Here is a 12,159-nt window from a genome sequence, read left to right as displayed (position 1 = left end):
CCCAAGACAAATGGTTAGTGCTGTTTTCTGTTCTAGGCTATCATGATTCGGCATAATGTGATGGATATTAAGGGGCTAGTTTGTGAGATGACAAACATTTCAAGGTGGTGCAGTGAGCAGTATGTTAGAATCTGAGAATCCGTACAGTGAAGTAAGAGGCCATTCGGCCCATTGAGTCTGCGTCAACCCCCCGAAAGAGCACCCTATCCAGGTCTACTCCTACACACACGCCATCCTGTCCGCATAACCTCATCTGTACATCTCTGGACTGATGCTTATTGATGGGGTTGAGATGGGTGATGGTGCAGGGGTTGTTCAGTAATAAAAGTAAGATGGCAGGGAGGATATTAGAGAATTTACTTCCCATTGGTGAAAGGAGGCTGGTTAACACTAAGCAGATTCAGCAAAAGGCTGCATAATGGGAGTGACTGAGGGAAATTGTGGGTTGTTGGCAGCTACAACGGTAAGTTGGGTAGCATGGTGGTTAGCATAAATGCTTCACAGCTCCAGGGTCCCAGGTTCGATTCCCGGCTGGGTCACTGTCTGTGTGGAGTCTGCACGTCCTCCCCCTGTGTGCGTGGGTTTCCTCCGGGTGCTCCGGTTTCCTCCCACAGTCCAAAGATGTGCGGGTTAGGTGGATTGGCCATGCTAAATTGCCCGTAGTGTCCTAATAAAAGTAAGGTTAAGGGGGGGTTGTTGGGTTACGGGTATAGGGTTGATACGTGGGTTTGAGTAGGGTGATCATGGCTCGGCACAACATTGAGGGCCGAAGGGCCTGTTCTGTGCTGTACTGTTCTATGTTCTAAGTATGTCAGGTAAAGAGGGAGGATTGAGAGGTTATGTGCTGGAGAATGAAAAGGTAGGAGGAGGCATTATTGATTGAGATGAGGAGAGAGCAAATCAGTACTCAAAGAAAAAGTGCACACATACGTCGGTGGCCATGTCTGGAGAAACCAACAAAATGTGGTTGGACAAAGGAAAATCTTTATTTAGTCAATGACGGAGTGTTAGGCTTGATGAAGAAAGTTCTATGAGTATTAGTTGATCTGAAGGGAAGCTACAATACGTAAAGCAACAGTGGACTAAAGTTTGATTTGTTAGTCTAGAGGGGATCAAAGGTTTCACATTGTGCAAGTGGTGAGCAAATACTGCCTGGAAGCTAACAGCGAAGCAAAGTCCAGCTTAGGAGCTCGTAATAATAATAATCTTTATTATTGTCACAAGTAGTCTTGCATTAACACTGCAATGAAGTTGCTGTGAAAATGCCCTAGTCGCCACATTCCGGCGCCTGTTCGGGTACACGGAGGTAGAATTCACAATGTCCAATTCTCCAAACAAAGAACAGCACAAGAACTGGCCCTTCGGCCCTCTAAGCCTGCGCCAACCATGATGCCAGTCTAAACTAAAATCTTAGACACTTCCAGGGTCTGTATCTCTCTATTCCCATCCTATTCATGTATTTGTCAAGATGCCCCTTAAATGTCACTATTGTCCCTCCTTCCACCACCACCTCCGGCAGTGAGTTCCAGGCACCCACTACCCTCATTTTTAAAAAAAAAAGCTTGCCTCGTACATCTCCTCTAAACCTTGCCCCTTAAACCTATGCCCCCTAGTAATTGACCCCTCTACCCTGGGAAAAAGTTTCTGACTATCCGCTCTGTCTATGCCCCTCATAATTTTCTACACCTCTAACAGGTCGCCCCTCAACTTCCGTCATTCCAGTGAGAACAAACCGAGTTTATTCAACCTCTCTTCGTAGCTAACAAGCACATCTTTCAGTAGTTTAAAAAAAATTTAGAGTACCCAATTATTTTTTCTCCAATTAAGGGCAATTTTGTGTGGCCAATCCACCTAACCTGCACGTTTTTGGGTTGTGGGGGTGAAACCCATGCAGACATGGGGGGGAATGCGCAAACTCCACACGGACAGTGACACAGGGCCGGAATTTGAACCTCAGCGCTGCAGTCCCAGTGCTAACCACTGCGCCACATGCTGCCCCACGTCTTTCAGGACTTGTGGGAGGAAACCGGAGCACCCGGAGGAATTCCAATCAGACACGGGAGAACATACAGACTCTGCACAGACAGTGAGCTAAGCGGGAATCGATCTGGGACCCTGGCGCTGTGAAGCAATAGCGCTAGCCACTGTGATCCAGTAGCTTTGAAGAATCCGTGTGTGGCCCAGGAAATTAAATTCGGAGCAGGATTTGCACAGGAAATCTGGTCCAACATGGGAAATAATACATGTGAAATAGCATTAACCTTTACTAGTAGATAACCGGAGAGGAGCCCATAAGATCAAGTGGAAAGCATCCTAATGGCATCAGGCAGATAATTGAAAACAGCAATATTATATAGCAGCTTTAACTTTTTAATTTCAAGCTATGTCCATTGTTGGAGGTAGGGGAATTTTCCAGCCTTGAAATGAAAAGGGAAAAGGGCAGGATGGTGGTGAATGGTCATTGATGGAATATTTTGGGCTCGGCAAGAAACAGCCAACCCATGTGTCATTTTGGGAAGCGGAATAAATGCTAAGATAGAATACTGGAGCACTTTGTCTACAGTGATGAACATTTTTAACTTTGTTACACTGAAAATAATTTCTTGTAAATTGATACTTGACGACCAGAAACCGATAAATATTCTGCAGTTAAATCAACCCCTTACTCTGGGATACCTAAACATCTACGGCTTCAGGGATTCTACTCATGGCACACCTTAATAGTCATATATTGCCAAAGAAAATGGAGGAAGTTATTTTTTTCTTCAGGATATGAACATGTTATAAAATATTTTGGCAGTACATTCGGATGTCATTTTAGAGTAAGCACCTTTCTGCCTTTTGTCTTGAATGCGCTAATCTGCCAACTGTATCTTCATAAATGTTGAATGTGCAAGAACATTGGAAATGGTAGACTCGAGTCTAAAGTTAGCCATTTTAAAACTTTATATTATATGACGCACCCATCAAGATGGTATAAAACTAGTGAATCTGGTTAAATCCAACCCACATAACAACAAATTTTAATGTGGGAACTCAACCTGGCATTGTTAATTTTCCTTTTGACGGTGACTGTAAAATAAAGTCAAACATATATCAAACCGTGCCAACTTTCCAAAACTAAATATGAGAATCTGTTTGGGCAAATGATAAGATGCAGTTGGGGTGGCACGGTGATGCAGTGGTTAGCACTGCTGCCTCGTGGTGCTGAGGACCTGGGTTCAATCCCGGCTCCAGGTCACTGTCCATGTGGAGTTTGCACATTCTCTCGGTGTCTGCGTGGGTCTCACCCACACAACCTAAAATTATGTGCGGGATAGGTGAATTGGCCACGCTAAATTGTTCCTTAATTGGAAAAAAGAAAGAATTGAACACACAAAGTACGAACATGTAGTCAATTTAGAACATTGTTCTAAGCTGTTTAACTGTTCTGTCAAGGGTTCACTTATCTTTGTTCTTCCTGTTTGTATTGAAAGTAGATTAATCATATTGCATAGGGATATCAACTTTGATTAAACTTACTGCCAAGTGCCTAACTTTTTAAGCAGAAAGGCCAGCATAATTGTAGATATTAAGTTCTAACTTTACTCAACAGGATGTTGAAATGTTGCTTACCCATGTGTATGTTCACATTTAAAAAAAACCTCCAGGTGTGCTTGCAACAGTTAATGACTGTCCCTCATTATTGCAGAAAGCATTCAGAACTGGGACTAGTACAAGGCTAGATGATCGCGTGTTTTCTATGTGTGAAGTGAAATACCAACCTGTATCTTACCTCGTACTTATGATTCATCCAAATCTGTACAGGATTGACAATCTGTCAGATGAGGTAAGCTACCTTTTATATGAAATCACTTGTTAAATGCTGAAAGTATAAGTAATGTTATGAGCTGCGGTTTAATGCATTTTTTTGTTGCAGGGATCTATTAACATTAATGATAAAACCATACCTCAACCACCAATTCTTCAACTGTCTGTGGAGAAACTAAACCGAGATGGCGCCTTCTTAATGGATGCTGGCACTGTAAGTGACTTATTTTCCACCAGTCTTCTATTTGACGATCATAGTTGATTTTAAGAATTTGATGTTACTCTTAATGTTATTCTTAATTTGCCAAAAATAATGCAGAACTGCTTTCCTATTGAGAGGCCAGCCACTAAAAATGCAGATTTAATTCTAGAAATACCTTCATTATAGCTTTATTCTTTCAGTAATACAAACCTCTCACTTACAATGAAAAACCCTGCTTCCTGTATACAGCTGACCCAGCATATGGTTTAGTTGTTGAGTATTATAGATCATTATGGTTAGAATACAAGAATATTTGGCCGTACAACCTAGGTGGGTGGGATGATGATTTGGGTGGTAGTGGGAACCTAACTTCAGTGATGTGCTGGATTGACCTATGCACATATCACCAAGGCAGTGAGCAACTTTCTTGAATATATGCTACTCGATTAGCAAAGGTGATAATGAAAGGTTAAAAGACATTGTTGTTGCATAGAAGCAAAATACTGCAGATGCTGGAGTTCTGAAATGAAAAACAGAAAAAGCTGGAATAACCCATCAGGACTGGCAGTGCCTTTTGGAGAGAGAAACCGTTGCGTTTTGAGTCCAATATGACTCTTCAGAACTATTGTAACATTTATAAATATAAATATTGTTAGAATCAAAAGTTAAAGGATTATTCTCATTAATTGTTCTGTTACATATTAACCATGATCATTTCCCTGATCCAAGTGACTTGGCCTAGGCAAAAGGGCCATTTAGCCCTTCAATCCCATTCAGTCAATCAAGTAGATCTGTACCCATTTACGTGCCTTTATTCCATATCTTTGTACAATCTTGCCCAACAAAAATCTATTGATACAAGTCTTGACATTTCAATTGGCCCAGCAATCACAGCCTTTTTGACAAGTGTTCCAGATGTGTGAAATTCCCAAAATTCATTTCTGAATAGCCTATTTCTGAAAGGTGATCGTAGCTCTACCATTGAATCATCACTTCCTCTTTTTTTTAATATTCCAATGCTCTTGAGAGAATCATTGATGTTCCAGTAGACTTTTTGATTACTCTCTGTACTTCTACACTTTTACAGATTTGTGCCTCCTAAATGCATTTTCTCCCCCACAGGTCAGAACCACTTGGTTGAAAAAATATTGCATTAGCCTTTCTCAAAGCCAAAATGGATAACCTCATAGTTTTCCCACACTGAAATGCATCTAACTTTGTTTTTACTGGCTCACCTATTTTTACTGTGTTCCTTTGTAGCTTCCTGCTTTTAGCAACATAACCTACTTTTTCTCTTAACTTACTATCATCTGCATATATGGATATGCAACTCTGTATCTCAGTGACTTGGATGGAGAAAAACATGGTGAAAAGCTGATGTTCCAGTACTGATCCCTGTGCACACCACTTGTTACATCCAGTCCATCAGAAAATTAACCCTTTGCTCGCTGTCGCCTACCTCTCAACTAACTACTAAATAATGTCACATGGTTAACTCCAAATAATTTTTTGCTAGTCTTTTGAAAATTTATAAAATGCCTTCAGTAGTCTATAGATAATCTCCAATGCACTAAGCTAAAGACCTCCTGAAAAAATTGATGGATGGTCAGATTTTTAAAAAAAATTTAGATTACCCAATTATTTTTTCCAATTAAGGGGCAATTTAGCGTGGCCAATCCACCTACTCTACACATTTTTGGGTTGTGGGGGCGAAACCCACGCAGACACGGGGAGAATGTGCAAACTCCACACGGACAGTGACCCAGAGCCGGGATCGAACCTGGGACCTCAGCGCCGTGAGGCGGTTGTGCTAACCACTAGGCCACCGTGCTGCCCTGGTCAGATTTGACTCATCTCAAATCAATGGTTAGCTGATACCTGTCCATGTTGTCACTCGGTGTCGCGAATGCATGTTGTGAATGCTCTACAGTTTAATTCGTCAACGTGTACTACAGGTTTTTGTTTCCATGTCAACTGTTACGGTCAGAATAAAGTTGATTTTTGTATGTTTGTGATTTTGAGGGAAATCATAAACATTACCATTGATCAGTGTTGGATTGAGGGGCTACTGTAGTTACCAAATATACTTGTGACAGATTGATCCCAAATACACTGAAAACTGCTGCTGCAATCATGGCCCAATATTGAATGAGTAATATGTACCATAATTTTAGTTTTTGAATAACCTGATTTTGCATTGGAATGTTAAATTACTTTTGGATTGCAAAAAATACCATGTTAATGAAAATGTATTACTTTCTAGAACAAAGGTGATTTTAATGGATTTTACGAAGTCCACACAATTTTAATTTGTGAGTGCAGCTTTAGTGGGAGTGGGGGGGGGGGGGGGGGGGGGGGGGAGGAATAGATGTTTTTCATGTGTATCAAGGTGAAAGTTACATTTGTGGGAAGCGGAGTTTTCTTCCTGGCCAGTATTTGATTGGGTGTACTGGCTTAGTTGGGAATTTTTCCCTTTTCCATTTGACCTCTGAAGAAGACTTGCTTTTATTATTAAGTTTTGTGTCACTTTGAAATCTTCATTTTAGTAAAACATGTTGCATTAAGACCCCTTGCTGCTGATGTGGATGGTTTAATCAGTCTATATTAATTTAAACCTAGGTCGGGGTGGACAAATACTGTGGTAACTCTCAATGCCACCCGTCCACAATTATACTCGAAGGTAATTTTAAATAATTGAAAAAAGTACAATATTAATTCTGTCTTTCAGATGCTGTATCTTTGGGTTGGAAAAAAATGTTGTCCAAACTTTGTGAGCCAAGTTCTTGGTGCTTCCAATTACGTTTCCATACCACAAAATATGGTAGGTCAAGAACATAAAAATGTTACAACTAAAATCCATTTTCCTTGTGCCTCTGTGGTGTTTATGACCTTTTTCCTAATTGCAATTGCTGTATAAATGCAAACTGCAAGTCTTAAATTTGCAGCATCCATTTCATAATGGTTGTGTTGCTCTTGATTCCCTAAGTTTGTAGTATTGCCAGGGTGTCAACAAATTTTTATTTGCCTCTTGAGTAGCTGCTTCAGGATGTCATTGCAGAATATTTTTGTATTTATCTCTATATTTATCTCTCTAAAACAGACACAGCTTCCAGAACTGAACACTGCTGAATCTGAGCGAACTAGAGCCTTCATCTCCTGGTTGCGGGAACAAAGACCATTCTTTCCTGTACTCCATGTAATCAAGTGAGTGATGTAATCTACTGTACATATTCTGATATTTACAGCACAAACATTTGGCTGAACATGTCTATGCTGGTGCTTGAGCTTCACATGAGCTTGCTTCAATCCTTTTTCTAACCCCATCACTATTTCCTTCTATTCCTTTTTCCTTCTTGTACGTAAAGGAAAAGTAGATAAATACATCTTTGGCTGATCACCTCAACGACTCAGCGATAGTGAGTTCCACATGCAACCACTCCATACATAAAGAAGTTTCTCTTGACTGTCTTTTTATTTACGGTCCCCTAGTTCTAGTCTCACCTTCCAGCCTCGCCCAGTGGAAACACCTTCTCTACGACTACCTTAGCAAGCCCTTCCAGGTTCTTAAAGACCACTGTCAGGTCACCCTTCAGTCTTTACTTTCCTGGAACAAAGCCTGTTGATTATTTTCTGATGAGTTTATCCTTTCTGTCAGGTGTAGCCTCTCAGTTCTGATATTTTTCTAGTTTTTTTAATACTGTTAATTTTTTAGTGGGTTGAAAATTAATTTGAAGAAGCTGGGTTCAAATGTAAAATCCCTTTTCAAACAGCATACTTTACTGATGGTCCTACTCATTGCTTTTGGTCAATTTTTAGGGAGTTGATAACCTTTATCAAAATGCCACATCCAATTGATCCACTAACCAAACTATAATTCAGTACGGCTGCAACATCTAACTGTTCCACAGTATTGAATATGCTTACTGAATTAATATTTAACATCGTAAAGAACAAATTGTTGAAATCAATTTTCTCAGCTGTTCATTTATTGGAATAGAAATGATGTATGAGTATTTGTGAAATGTGCAATCTCTTGTTCAAAGTGTAAACCCAACTTCAACAGTTAGCTTTTGTCTGATAGTGCCAACAAGTAATTGGAAGCCCATGTTTCTTTAACAAACATTATAATTGTAGGAATCCTCTTTCTGTATTCTTAATTGTTATGCTGTCTTTGCTTTGTACTTTGTCTTGTCTTTGACTCACAAATTGCTTGTCTGTTAACATGTGTCTGTGAATCATTGTGGGACCTTACCACAGCAGCTAAGCAAACTTCCAATCACCAAATTTAAATTATTTTCAAACTTTGATGGGAAGAGGGGCGAAGAGAGTACGGATGTGTCCCCAGAACCATATTATTGTGATCTGTCTATGTGCACTTCCTGCAGATGTCAACAGTACAGCATTAAGAACTAATTTATGCTTATTTTCTCCCGAAAATCTCTCTTGCTACAGTTGCTGGCGCTATTTTTAGCACCGATACAATCCTTGCTGAGATTGGTTAACTCAGCTGGGAACCTTCTTGGTGCACACGACAGTGCTATTAAATACTGCAATTAATTTTTAACGGCATTATTAGCTTATTGCTAAATATATCACTGTCAACACACTGGAGGCTACCAGTGACCAGACATTTAACTGGATCAGCCGCATGAAAACTCTGATTGATTGAGAGAGTCTGAGGCTGGGAGTTCTGCAGTGAATAACTCTCCTCCTGACTCCCCACTTTCCGTGCAGCTTCAACAACACTCAAGGTTGCCATTATCTAGGTCAAAGTAGCCTCCTCGATTGGCACCCCATCCACCATTGTAAACATTATCTCCTCCACCACCAGCACTCTGACTGCAGTATGTGCCATCTACTGCAGTAGTTCACCAAGGCTTCTTTGATAGCACTTACAGAACCCAGGACCGCTACTGCATAAAAGAACAATGGCAGCAGGCGCACAGAACACCCACCACCTGAACGTTTCCCTCCAAGTCACATACTTTCAACACATGAAAATCTTGTTCTTCCATTGCTGAATCAACATTGTGAAGCGCCCTCACTTAAAGGTGTACCTATGCCCCACAGACTGCAATGGTTCAAGACACAGGTCTGGGCCACCTTAGGGTGGCACGACAGCACAGTGGTTAGCACTGTTGCTTCACAGTGCCAGAGTCACTGGTCCGATTCCCGCTTGGGTCACTGTCTGTGTGGAGTCTGCACGTTCTCCCCATGTCTGTGTGGGTTTCCTCTGGGTGCCCCAGTTTCCTCCAACAAGTCCTAAAAGGTGTCAGGTAAATTGGACATTCTGAATTCTCCCTCTGTGTACCCGAACAGGTGCCGTAGTGTGGCACTTGGGGATTTTCGCAGTAACTTTATTGTAGTAATGTAAGCCTACTGGGGCAATAATAAAGATTATTATTATCGTGCAATTCTGGATGGGTAATGAATCACTGGACTTGCCAACAATCCCCACAGCCCGTTAGCAAATTATAAAAAATATCCATGCAGAATGGATTTCCTTGGGAATAATTGGCCTACTCCAGGCATTTGTATGTTTATGTTCAAAAGTTAAGATGTGTGACCTTCCCTTCTCTGTTCAAGCTCTGCCCAGACTAGTGCTTCTCCCAGTAGGAAAATGTTTGAATTTTGTTTTTCAATTTCAAACAGCCTTCATGATATCTGTTTTGACTAGGCAGCCTTAATGCTGTGGGTAGGACAAATATTTAGGAAAGGCATATTCATAGGGTTGGATATTCAGCTCACTGTTTGTCTTTGTCAGAGTTTCTCCACAACCTACAAGGTATGAGTGAGTGGAATGAGAAATCACACTCCACTTGCCTGGGTGGGTGAAAATGTAACACCAAAGAAACTTGTCACCATCCAAGACCAAGCGATTTGTTTAAATGGCACTTCACCCACGAGCCTAAACACCTCCCTCTGTTCAACAGTATGCATTGCTGCAATTTGCTATGGGTTCTTCAGCGGTACTTCCCAAACCCATGACCCTCCATAACCTGAAGGATAATGATGCATGAGAGAACTATCATCTCCAGATTTTCCTCCCAAGTTGCACCCTATCTTGCCTTCATGTTTCTTCATTGTTGAATTAAAATACCAGAATTCTCCACCTAACATAATTGTAGGAGTTCTTCAGCACAGGCTGCAGCAATTTAAGAAGGTGGCCCATCACTATCTTAAGGGCAACTCGGGATGGGAAAATAATGATTGATGTATTTTCCGGGAACTTTTTTCCAATAAATTTAAAGTACCCAAATTCTTGCCAATTAAGGGGTAATTTAGCGTGGCCAATCCGCTTACCCTGCACATCTTTGGGTTGTGGGGGTGAGACCTGTGCAGACACGGAGAGAATGTCCAAACTCCATATGGAAAGTGACCCAGGGCCATTGATTGAGCCCGTGTCCTCAGTGCTGTGAGGCAGCAGTGCTAACCACTGGACCACAGTGCCACCTCTTGTATTTTCCAAGAACATGTACGACCCAAGAATTAGTGGGGAGGAGAAAAGACAAATTATTGTTCAAAATTGTGCTGACTATTTCAACCAGTCATGTAATTCAGCATAGAAAATCTGTCCATATAATTAGAACATAGAAAATTACAGCGCAGTACAGGCCCTTTGGCCCTCGATGTTGCGCCGACCTGTGAAACCCCTCTAAAGCCCATCTACACTATTCCCTTATCGTCCAAATGCCTATCCAATGACCATTTGAATGCGTTTAGTGTTGGCGAGTCCACTACTGTTGCAGGCAGTGCATTCCACGCCCTTACTACTGTCTGAGTAAAGAATCTACCTCTGACATCTGTCCTATATATCTCCCCTCAATTTAAAGCTATGTCCCCTCGTGCTGGACATCATCCGAGGAAAAAGGCTCTCAATGTCCACCCTATCTAATCCTCTGATCATCTTGTATGCCTCAATTAAGTCACCTCTTAACCTTCTCTCTAACGAAAACAGCCTCAATTCCATCAGCCTTTCCTCGTAAGATCTTCCCTCCATACCAGGCAACATCCTAGTAAATCTCCTCTGTACCTTTCCAATGCTTCCACATCCTTCCTATAATGCAGCGACTGGAACTGCACGCAATACTCCAAATGCGGCCACACCAGAGTTTTGTACAACTACAACATGACCTCATGGCTCCGAAACTCAATTCCTCTACCAATAAAAGCTAACACACCGTACGCCTTCTTAACAACCCTCTCAACCTGGGTGGCAACTTTCAGGGATCTTTGGACATGGACACCGAGATTTCTCTGCTCGTCCACACCACCAAGAATCTTACCATTAGCCCAGTACTCTGTCTTCCTTATACTCCTTCCAAAATGAATCACCTCACACTTTTCTGCATTAAACTCCATTTGCCACCTGTCAGCCTAGCTCTGCAGCTTATCTATGTCCCTCTGTAACTTGTAGCATCCTTCTGCACTGTCCACAACTCCACCGACTTTAGTGTCATCTGCAAATTTACTCACCCATCCTTCTACGCCCTCCTCCAGGTCATTTATAAAAATGACAAACAGCAGCGGCCCCAAAACAGATCCTTGTGGTACACCACTAGTAACTGGACACCAGTCTGAACATTTCCTATCAACCACCACCCTTTGTCTTCTATCAGCTAGCCAATTTCTGATCCAAACTGCTAAATCACCCTGAATCCCATGCCTCTGTATTTTCTGCAAAAGCTTACCGTGGGGAACCTTATCAAACGCTTTACTGAAATCCATATACACCACATCAACTGATTTACCCTCATCCACCTGTTTGGTCACCTTCTCGAAGAACTCAATAAGGTTTGTGAGGCACGGCCTATCCTTCACAAAACCATGTTGACTATCTCTAATCAAATTATTTTTTTTCCAGATGATTATACATCCTATCTGGGGCTGTTTAGCTCACAGGGCTAATCGCTGGCTTTGAAAGCAGACCAAGGCAAGCCAGCAGCACGGTTCGATTCCCGTAACAGCCTCCCCGAACAGGCGCCGGAATGTGGCGACTAGGGGCTTTTCACAGTAACTTCATTTGAAGCCTACTCGTGACAATAAGCGATTTTCATTTTTCATATCTCTTATAAACCTTTCCAAGACTTTGCCCACAATAGAAGTAAGGCTCACTGGTCTATAGTTACTGGGGTTATCTCTACTCC

The 12,159-nt window shown here is 41.6% G+C and overlaps 1 protein-coding gene across 2 annotated transcripts in view; it reads left to right on the top strand.

Annotated features, from left to right (window-relative positions):
• Positions 1 to 12,159, top strand: part of sec24a (SEC24 homolog A, COPII coat complex component) — a 93,003-nt gene that overhangs the window by 77,512 nt on the left and 3,332 nt on the right. For both annotated transcript variants that reach the window (XM_038795864.1, XM_038795865.1), the window contains exons 19-22: positions 3,692 to 3,829; positions 3,920 to 4,024; positions 6,741 to 6,833; positions 7,113 to 7,216. In XM_038795864.1, the coding sequence (XP_038651792.1) occupies positions 3,692 to 3,829; positions 3,920 to 4,024; positions 6,741 to 6,833; positions 7,113 to 7,216 (440 nt within the window). The remainder of the gene's footprint in view (positions 1 to 3,691; positions 3,830 to 3,919; positions 4,025 to 6,740; positions 6,834 to 7,112; positions 7,217 to 12,159) is intronic.

The sequence above is a fragment of the Scyliorhinus canicula genome, chromosome 4 (genome assembly GCF_902713615.1).
Source record: "Scyliorhinus canicula chromosome 4, sScyCan1.1, whole genome shotgun sequence".
NCBI classification, from domain to species: Eukaryota; Metazoa; Chordata; class Chondrichthyes; order Carcharhiniformes; family Scyliorhinidae; genus Scyliorhinus; species Scyliorhinus canicula.
This window is presented reverse-complemented; position numbering and strand designations above follow the sequence as displayed.